Source organism: Rhinatrema bivittatum, chromosome 2 (genome assembly GCF_901001135.1).
Source record: "Rhinatrema bivittatum chromosome 2, aRhiBiv1.1, whole genome shotgun sequence".
Classification (NCBI taxonomy): domain Eukaryota; kingdom Metazoa; phylum Chordata; class Amphibia; order Gymnophiona; family Rhinatrematidae; genus Rhinatrema; species Rhinatrema bivittatum.
In genome coordinates this window covers 203,151,896-203,162,591 of record NC_042616.1, presented here as the reverse complement: position 1 = coordinate 203,162,591, position 10,696 = coordinate 203,151,896, and the positions used below count along the sequence as shown (strand labels likewise).

Here is a 10,696-nt window from a genome sequence, read left to right as displayed (position 1 = left end):
TGGACGAATAAACCCCTTGTCAAGATTTTCTTGTATATATTTAGACATTGCTTGTGTCTCAGGTAATGATAATGGATATACTCTTCCACGAGGAGGAATAGCACCAGGAATTAAATCTATAGCGCAATCAAAAGTCCTATGTTCTGGAAGAATATCTGCTTTTTCCTTTGAAAATACATCAGCAAAGTTCATATATTGTGAAGGTAAAGTCCATGAGACATTACATAACTGAACCTTTACTTGAGGTCTATCAAGCAAACAAGTTTTAAAACATCTTTTACTCCAAGCAGTTATTTGTAAAGTATCCCATGAAATGGATGGTGAATGTTTTTGTAGCCAAGGCATTCCTAAAACTAATGGATGAATGGATTTTTCTAACACATAAAAAGAAATCTTTTCTTTATGCAGTATTCCAGTTCGTAAATTCACTGGGACAGTTTTATGTGTAATAATACCAGGTAATGGAGTTCCATGAATGGAGGATATTCGAATAGGTGGAATTTGAAGTATCAATGGAATCTGTAATTTTCTAACCACATCCATTAAAATAAAATTTCCTCCAGATCCAGAATCTATAAATGCCTGAATTGAAAAAGACTCTTCATTTCTTTCAACTCCTTCCAAAGTTACTGGAAGTAAAAGTAGAGGAGCAGACGTAGTGCAGCCTAGGAACAGCTCCCCTGAAATTCCTAGACTTGAGTGTTTCCCGGCTTTACTTTACATTGTGCTAACATATGATCTTTACTCCCACAATAAAAGCAAAGACCCAAAGAACGACGTCTTCTTCTTTCTTCAGGAGTGAGAGAGCTTCTTCCTAATTGCATTGGTTCCTCAGCACGAGTGGTAGAATTTTCAGTTGATGGAAGCAATGGACGAGAAAAGGACGGAACCAAAGAAACTTGCTTCCTAAAAGGTTTTATTTCACGAAGTCTTTGTTGAATGCGTCGATCAATTCGTCCCGAGAGATCAATCAGTTCCTCCAAATTATCAGGAAGATCCCTAGCTGCCAATTCATCCTTTACACGAGAAGATAATCCTTCCAAGAAAATGCTGCGTAAACTGTCCTCTCGCCATCCCAATTCAGTGGCTAAAGTTCTAAATTCAACTACATAATCCACTAAAGGACGAGAACCTTGTTTTAAATTTAAAATTTCAGTTGCAGCTGTAGATTGACGTGCAGGTTCGTCAAAAATCTGTCTAAAAGTCCGAACAAATAATTGCAAATCTCCCAGTAATGGATCTCCTCTCTCCCACAAAGGAGATGCCCAAGCCAAAGCTCTGCCATCCAACAAGGACATAATATATGTAGTCTTGATTTGATCCGATGAAAATTGATTAGGTTGTAAGGCAAACCTCATAAAACATAAATTCAAAAATCCTCGACACTGTTTTACATCACCAGCATATCTGGGCGGAGGAGGCATAGAAATGGGAGTTAGAGAATTTGAAGCAGTATTCACAGTAAGTGAAGAACTAGTTGAAGCAGCAGAAGAATCCTGACGATTTGCTAAACATTCTACTGTTGCTGCTAAAATATCTAATCCCTGTTGTTGCTGTTGAATCCGCTGAGCTAATCCTGGAATGGCCTGAAGTCCAGATAAATCCATCGAGTCCATGGTCTTGGCAATCTGTTAACCCTCAGTGTGTGGACTCTTGGTCTGACTTATGATAGATAAGTCAGAAGATGGATTGAAAACAACAGTCTTTGAAACTGACCTTAGAGATGATATGATTTGACCACGTAGTTAAACCTCAAAAAGGTATTTATTCAAATAACATAGTTCAGGAACAAAGCACTAGACTTTCAAACAAGTGAATACATGGAAGAAACAGGTAATATTCAAACAAGGCTAAATAAAGGCAGAGCTCTAGCTGCAGTGAGGCATTCACGGTTGAAGACAGTTGCCAAGACAACCAAACGCTTCCCTGCAGAGCATATAAGGAACAAACATAAGATGAGAATTCTAAGAACACAAGCCTCTTGAGAATTCTAACAGTACATAACAGCAACATACCAGCAATCAGAACAGACAGACAGCGACAAGTGTCCCTGAGATGATAGTGTCCCTGAGATGATATGCACGCACACATACCCCGCATGCGTTCGCATGTGCGTGCACACCTCCCGACGTCAAGGACGTCAAAAGCCACGGGTCATCATAACACGTAGCGCCGGTAAACTTCCCGGACGCTGCGATGATGAGCCAAACAATTACCACCCACCCGGTTCAGCGGTAAAGTCACAACACTCGCTGACAGCCACCGCTCCTGTCAAAAAAGAGGCACTAGGGACGTGCTAGTGTCCCTAGCGCCTCTTTTTACCGCGGGCCCTAATTTGAATATTTTTTTTTACTGAATCGCGCACACAGGAGAGTGGCCTGTGCACGCGCCAGGAGAGTGGATGCTCGCCCGCTCTCCTGTGACTTTTACTGTATCGGTGTCTTTTTGTTTTCCACAGAGAAGTGTGGAATAATGTGTTATGCCTTAGAGGCCTGTGGGCAAACTTTTACAGTGTCATCCCTTGCATATGACCTTCATCTTTGAGCCACAATGCCCCTGGGAGCTGCTGAATTAAAAAAAAAAAAGACTCAGTGGAATATTGAACAGCTCTGGGGTGAACATTTCATCTTAGTTTTAATTTTGAAATGCTGCATAGAATGCAACAGGTAGTCTTTTCTTGTAACTTATTTCAAGCTTCAGCTGAAGAAAAGCAATGTTAATCCCACTCTCCTCCTCACTATACAATTGCATATATAAATACATTAGCATTCAGAACTCAGCCAGATGCTCGTGAACGGTTTCACTGTGCACTAATGGTTCTTGTAAAAGCGAATGTTTTTATTGCTGTGCTAAACAGATATGACGCCCAAGAAGTCAATCAACCCATTGGTTTAATTTAGCACCCAGAAATTATTTTTGTAATACACTTTCTTTTAACCAGAGCCCTATTTTAAATCCAAAGTTGAAAATAAGAATTGGCCTATTAACTAGCCTTTGTTGTTGAAAGAAATAAGCCAACTATCTTCAGTATAATAAACTGCAAATTTCCCATCGGCTCCATTCGTGGTTATTGACTATTCTTCTAAGGTCACATAATTTTACTATTGCTCAGCAATTTAAAGAAAAATGCTATTTTTACCACTGAGAAAAAATAAATACAACTTTTGAAATGAGATTACTCATTTCCTTCGTGCAAAGAAAAAAATATGGCCTGAATCCAAGTTAACAGATCAAACTTTGGAATATTTATTACCATGCAAGACGAAAGGCAGGGACCAGGACAGGAGGACACCATCAAACTCGTGCACTGTACCCTCTGATTCTGCACATTTTACATTTACCTACTCCACGGGGGTGGGGGGAGAAATGGCAGATTACTGCCAGCTACAGCATCTTTACTGGAGCTTGCAACCCGACAGTCAAACCTATCTCTGATTCATTTCCCATCACCCCGTTGAGCTGAAACAGCAGGCAACCAAATCTAGTCCGCCTTCGAAAGCAGTGGCGGAGAATGGAGAACTCAAAAGCGAACCTAAACGTAACTGTCACGAATGATTTAAGATTATTTTAATGGATTGAAAAAGGTTTTTTTTTTTTTTTTTTTGTAAGGAAAGACCTGGGCTAGACAGTGGCGCATAAACAGGAAGGGAAGAACTTGTATAGATTACTTTTAAAGGCGTTTAAAGGAAGACGTAAAAGCTTCCTTCGGGATTCTGCATACTTCTTAAAAAGGTTCCGTAGGGGCGCGTGTCCCCTTGTGGTCATTAGAAATACTGCAAAACTTTACTGGTGGCTGTCAGTTTCTTAAACAAGTGACAAGCCCCTCCAGCTACACAGATTAATCGATCGATCAATCGATCATTTTTGTTGTCGGTGAAGTAAAACCAATTATCTGACTTGATTTTTTTTTTTTTAAATCTACATTGTTTTATTACTATAGTTCTGTGTTGATTAGAACAAATCCGCTCTCTGTTTGCTATGTGGAGAATACCTAGGGTCCCGTTTGGGTGCAGAAGAAGAGATCGGATTAACGAAACTGGCACCAAAGCCCGTCGGGCTGCTCAGAAAGCACGTGAACACAAAGAAGGCGAGAGAAATATGACAGCATAAAGGTTTTATTTGAGATTTCGAATACAATCTGACGAAGTGCTGTTTGGGGAAAATAAATCTAAATAATATACAGCAATTTAGATTGGGCGATGCGCTTCTACCATCACCGTGCGCCATATTGTATGAAAAGGAACTTCAGCGAGAATCCAATGCATCCAATGATCTGATGGGCAATGGGGCCACTTGTCCAGAAAGCAGTTACAAGGTTAGAGGATTTGGGAGCATCGGAGCGTTTCAGCCTCATCCGTGTCCAAGAAAGCACGCGTGCTCTTCTTTTGCGCTCTGCCCTCTCCTCTCCTCTCCTCTCCTCTCTTTGCTTTGTGTTTTGTTTTTTTTCTCACCAGGGACTTATTATGATCGAGCACATTTCCTCCTCACTCCATGGCCATCCATTTCTCTCTGAGTCTTGCTGGTCTTCCCTATCCCCACATAATCTGCACCATTTTGCGGAATTCCTATCCAGATCTTCAGCTGCTGGAAGCCCATCGCCACTTAACATTGATCTGCACAAAAGCATCAAGAAGGGGAACAAAAAACACACACACACAGAGACAGCAAAGAAAAGAAACTGTCCATCTCGAATAGTCCCAGTTGTTTCCCCAAGTCCTGCCCGAGTCTTAAAATGATAGTTAGTTCGTTTCTCCCGCGAATAAACCAGCAGACGATGAGAGGGGTCTGAGGCGGGGAGATGGGCTGCAGCTGATCAGTGAGATTCTCCACCCTGAACATGTTAAATCCTTTCTATCCCAAACTGAAACGATTGGTTTAAAGATGTTCAGAAGACCTTACATATTGTTAGACGAGAATTAATTGACTTCCCTCGAAGTATCTACCTATGTGCTACAGCAGTGACAGCAGGGCAGATTCTGGTTCTGCCCCTGTGTATACATACACTACAGCAAAAAGCTCAGCCTACGTGCAAAAACCATTACCGTTCATTTCCAAGACTTGCCATCTTCAAAATGAAACGTGGGCTCTAATTTAGCGCTGCAAAGGAAGACCTTCTGGACTTCGTGGCTGAACTTACTTGACTCTGTTTGATGTAGGAGAATGATTGTTATTCTAGCTTGCGGCTTGCTTCCTTAGGCTGAAAGATCCGGTTATGATATTCGTATTAAGTTTATATAAGAAAATGCTGCAACGAGAAAGAGTGCATTTTAAATCAACCCCAACGCCGTACCCAGAGGTAGTAATTATGAAGTTATTATGCACATCACAAGGCTATAGACGATGCGGTCACTACATTCACCCCATCCATCACTAGAAGAGCTATAACCAAGAAGTGACCAAGTGCACTTGAAATAACTTGATCTTATCCGTAATTATTATTATCTTAAAATCATATTTGTGACAAAATGTAGATTTAAAAAGAGAAAGCAATTTATGATATTCCCTGTTTCTCCAAGAGTAGCTTGCTTACTGTTAACTTCATTAATGGTAAGTGAGCAGACTTTTGATAAGTTTAAGATTCCTTTCTACAGAATATTCATATTCATCATCAATTTATTATTTATTCTCATTAGAGAGATTGTTCTGCTCCTATTATTTATAATCACATTGTCTGTAAATTACTAAGTGCACCTTATAAGGACACCCCTAAAATATGAGATACAAAAAAAAACTGCATCGTGTCCTTTCTTTAATATTTGAAACAAAATCATTCTTTACTATATATGAAATCACACTATAAGTGGTGTGTCTCCTGTATCCCAGTCATTGCAAGTCTGTCCTGTCTTAGGGAGACGAAAAAAAAGAATCTTAAATTTGTATAGACTAGAACAGTTTCTATTTTGATATCGATTTGAAATAGTCCACACATTTAACAAAAGCAGAAACCTTCTGGGAACCGTGTGTGTCTCCTTTTACCAGGTCCAATTCCTTGGAGGCGGTTCACGTAGTTCACTAGCCCCTGTAGGGTTCCCTTATTTCGGGGTGTTAATGTTAGCATTCTGGAGACATTTCCCACCAAGAAATTGTGGCTGCCCTGTTAGCCCACTTTGGTTAGGGGGATACTATATATATATTTTTATGTCGTATTAATTAATACATCTGTGAGGAGCTTGCTGGGCGTGATCCACCCTTCCTCAGGTCAGTGAATAAAAGCAGGGTTACACGGAGTTTAAGGAGGGGGTGTCTTAGGCTGCCTGCATGTGCCTCTGGGGAATTTTCCCCTCAAGGGTCTGGAAGGTCTGGATTAGTGCAGGTACATGACAATGACAGGCACATGAAATGTATTGATTGATACTGTTTCCCCCCCCCCCCCCCATGGTTCCCTGACAGGCAGAGCGAGGGATCCCGGCACTCGTCCTCACGAGCGCTGGGGCAGGAGAGCGCAGGGGTGCTCGGCGGAATACACGTGGAAGGGTTTAGCATTGCCCATTCATGACTCCTTTGGACTCATCACACTTTCAAACTGCAACGACAAAATAATGGAGCGAGGCGGGAAAGCCTGGAAAACCTCCGCTCGGGAGAATATTATTAGTGCAGTAAGTCATCCACCAACCCCCTAAAATAAGATCGGATTCAACGCTGCTCGGGCTCTTATAGAGCAAGTCAGTGGAACAAAACAAATCGGTTTTGTAAAAAAAATTCAAGGGTTTTTTTTTTTTAACTTTTCCTTTTTTTTTTTTTTTTGGTCAAAGCGGAAACTTTCTTATAAAAGTAAAGATTTTTTTTTTTTTTTAAAGTTCAACTCCCTCCTCCTGACGTCTTCACGGGCAGCCAATGAACGGCTTCCCCCCAAACCTCGGGCCGGCCACAACTATAAGAGCCTGCTGAGGCTGCATCGAGCCAGGGAGCACGTTCTTGCCCTGGAAAAAAAAAAAAAAAGCGGATCGGGGCTGGGTGGGGGGGAAAATGAATCAATAGAGAGAGATTTTCTTTTTTTTTTTTAAAGACTGGTGCGCCCCCCCCCTTCCCCTCCCCCCACTTGCCCCCGTGACGGAGGTCTCTCTACCCCCTCTTGCAGGCGCCGATCGCCCGGGACCCGGCTGCTGGGATCGGGGGCCCTCCCCCCCCCTCCCCTCCTCCGGTCGGCTGCAGGGGGGAAAATGATGCAGGAAGAGTCGAGCTCTCCAGTCTCCCCCGCCGACAGCGTGAGCAACAGCGAGGAAGAGCTCGACCGCTACCACCAGCACCAGCACCACCCGCAGCAGCAGCAGCCGCAGCAACAGCAGCAGCAGGAGCAGGGCAGCAAGCGAGGAGGAGGAGGAGGAGGAGGAGGGGGCAGGAAGAGGCGATCGGCCACCGGCAGGAAGCCCGCCGACGAGCCCGAGAGCCCCGGCACGGGCAAGCGGGGCAAGAAGGCGAGCGGCGGCGGCGGCGGCGGGGGCGGCGGCAGCAGCAGCACGGGCAGCAGCCCGCAGTCGTACGAGGAGCTGCAGACCCAGCGCGTCATGGCCAACGTGCGCGAGCGCCAGCGGACGCAGTCCCTGAACGAAGCCTTCGCCGCCCTGCGCAAGATCATCCCCACCCTGCCCTCGGACAAGCTGAGCAAGATCCAGACCCTCAAGCTGGCCGCGCGCTACATCGACTTCCTCTACCAGGTGCTGCAGAGCGACGAGCTGGACTCCAAAATGGCAAGCTGCAGCTATGTGGCCCACGAGCGCCTGAGCTACGCCTTCTCCGTCTGGAGGATGGAGGGCGCCTGGTCCATGTCCGCCTCCCACTAGCCGCCGCCGCCGCCGGTCTCCCCCCCCCCTCCCCCCCCCACCGCGAAAGGGGCAAGGAGGACGGCGAGCTTGCAGGTAAGTGAGCCAGAGAGCGCCTGGGAAAGCTTCCACCGGGGTTAGGTCGGGGGGGGGGGGGCGGCCCGCTTTCTCCCTTTCTAGACTCAGAAGCCTAGGGAACTGGTTGACCACCCTGCTCGGCAGAAGGAAACTTTTTTTTTTTTTTATATAGCTAACTTTCCTAGCTGACATGTCTTTTCTGTTGCTGTTTTTCCTTGGGGTTGCCTTTTTCTTCTTCTGTTTCGTTTTTGTTTTTTTTTTTTTTATTTCACCGATCGATCGTTTCCCTCATTCTTGTACATTTCCAAATATATATCTTTCTTTTGCGCCTTCTGGTTTCCTACTGTTTTGGGTTTTGTTTTGTTTTGTTTAGTTTTTTTACGGGTTTCTTTGTGGCGTAAAATTGTAAAAACTATTACAACACAGTACGTCTATTATTTATTTATTTTTTTCTTTTATTATTTCACAGTTGCATACTTATATATTTATTCCCCTCTGTTTCGTTCGTTTGTTTATGTGTTTTTCAGATGACTTTGTTTCCAAATAAGAAGGAAATGAACAATCGAGAAACTCTGAAGCTGGATACCAAGTCAAAAAGGAAACTGGAGGATTTTCTTGGAAATTAAGAGGGAATGATATGGCCAAACCCAGAGACAGGGCGTGGGGAGCACTTACAGAGAGAAAGTGGTAGCAGGGGCCTTGGCCACTGATCACCCAACAGGGCGGCTGCATTATCCGTTCCATATATCTCTGCATTCTGATTCAAGTCTGGACAATTTTTTTTTTTAATTTTTGACGAAGAATGTTGGAATTTTCCCTTTTTATGTTATTTTTGTTTTGTTTTGCTTGCATGCATTCCCAGCAGTCCTATTGAAGCCACTAAGAGGAAAAGACATTGTGGACTTTCTCCAGTCTTGAACGGTCTTAAAAAAAAACAACTAAAATTCTCTATAGATTAAAAACTTTTTTGTTGTTGTTTGTTTGAATCTGGGCTCATAAACTGCCATGTTCAAACGAATCTCGTTACTTTTTTTTTTATCCTTTCTTTGAGAAAAATAAAATGACATTTTATTTATTTATTGATGACCCATGTTTTAAAAAAAAATGCAACTAGATCCGGTGTCTAAATGCATTCATATTTTTATGGTTCTTTTGTAAATAACTTTGTATATTTTTCTGCAATAAATAAATATGATTGAAACTTTTAGAACCCGGAAAAGTTTGGTTCATATGAAGCCACAGGGTTAAACTGGAGATAAATACCTGCTTGTTTGCCTGTAAAGACACCCAGGAGAGAGGAGAACTAATATAAACAAACGGGGCAAAAACTCAAATAAACTAGCTACTGACAGACCCACATATGTTATTCAGAGAGACAGCTTTATGCTTCCTCTCTTTCTCTGCTGATTTTTTTTCTTCAAGGTTTTTCTTTTCCCTCAGCAGTTAGACTTTTTTTTTTCTAATGCCAAATTAAGAGATTGGTGATAGGCACGATTGTTTTTAGTAATCAATCAGCAGCAGAGCTTTAATCTTTATAAATAAAAAAAAAGTGTCTCTCACAGGTGTGAGGGGCCGAGTGTAAAATGTAGCACTTAGTTGTTTGTGTCACAGAGCTTATGGTACTCCTAAAAAAAAAATAGAAGGAAATGTAAAGTTAATTAACTGGAGCGAGGAAAAGATAACGTCAACCTTTAAAAAAAAAAAAGTGAAACGGGAGTGGGGTGGAAGGACAGGAACTGCATTTTGGGATTTTTGTAACGGATTTTGCTAGGGTTAGAAATATCGTTCAATTGCTGTTCGGTCACTTACTGAAATCACAGTAGTGTATAGTTATTTTTCGGCCCACTTAATATGCATTTGCTTAACTGCTTCAGAAATGTTTTTCGTCTTTGGTTTAGATGCTTAAACATGCGTGGGTTGCAAATAGAAATCGAACTCCTGGTTTAAGTTAGCAAAGGTAATTCATGAAAGCAGCACGGCGGAAACTTAAACGTCTTCCGCCGTGCCTTCACATTCTTTTTTATTTTTTATTTTTTTTAAAGTCTTCTAAGCAGTTGTGCAGGTTGGGTTGTTATTTTCTAAGTCCTAATTTGATAAGGCGGAGCGAAACAAAATATTGGAAAGGCAAAGCTTTTTTTTTTCCACCCCCCAATAATGTAGGCTTCAATTCACATCGCTTGAACATATCGGGAAACGTGATTACCTTTTGTGTTCCGTTTTTTAAAAGGTAATAACTGAGACAACTGAGAATGTAAACTGCAAATGCAATGTGCCCAGAAGTAGGCAGCGAATGAACCCAGTATAACATGTTTATCCAAAACAATTGCTTAGTTCCATTACTTTTATTGTCTAAATGTACATTTACTTTCTATATCCATTCTTTGTCGTATATTACAAATGCAGCTAAGATGAATGTAACACAGTGTGCATGTGTTAGGACACTGCGCAATCTCTACAGTTTGTGTTGATATTAATGGATTAGGGACGGTTTTGGAAACGAGATTTGAGTTTTAGCGGTCCACCATCAGGCAGAAAACAAAAAGCTAGAATACCCAGTAATTCTCTCTTACGCTGATCTATCCAAAGAAATGCACACGTCTGAGGTTTGCACAAGATCAGGCTCGGGTACTTCGGCCTTTCTGTTTGATATCTGCAGTCTCCTGAAAATCAGCAGCAAGGAGACGGTAACAGCCCAGATCACGCCTAGAAAGGTGTTTTATAATGAAATAAATGTTTTAGGCGACAATTGCTTTGATTTCTGGTATGGTTGGAAAGGCACAAGGGCATGTTGATTCGCTCGAATTAAGGGTTTAGCAGTAAGGAAGTGGTGACGTTAGAAGAAAACTCCTTAAGGTGAA

The 10,696-nt window shown here is 42.4% G+C and overlaps 1 protein-coding gene across 1 annotated transcript; it reads left to right on the top strand.

Annotated features, from left to right (window-relative positions):
* The first annotated feature begins 6,981 nt into the window (after positions 1-6,981).
* Positions 6,982-9,048, top strand: TWIST1 (twist family bHLH transcription factor 1). Its single transcript, XM_029589043.1, has 2 exons — positions 6,982-7,856; positions 8,366-9,048. The coding sequence occupies exon 1, from the start codon at positions 7,161-7,163 to the stop codon at positions 7,779-7,781; it is 621 nt and encodes a 206-aa protein (XP_029444903.1). The 5' UTR covers positions 6,982-7,160; the 3' UTR covers positions 7,782-7,856; positions 8,366-9,048.
* The last annotated feature ends 1,648 nt before the right edge of the window (positions 9,049-10,696 follow it).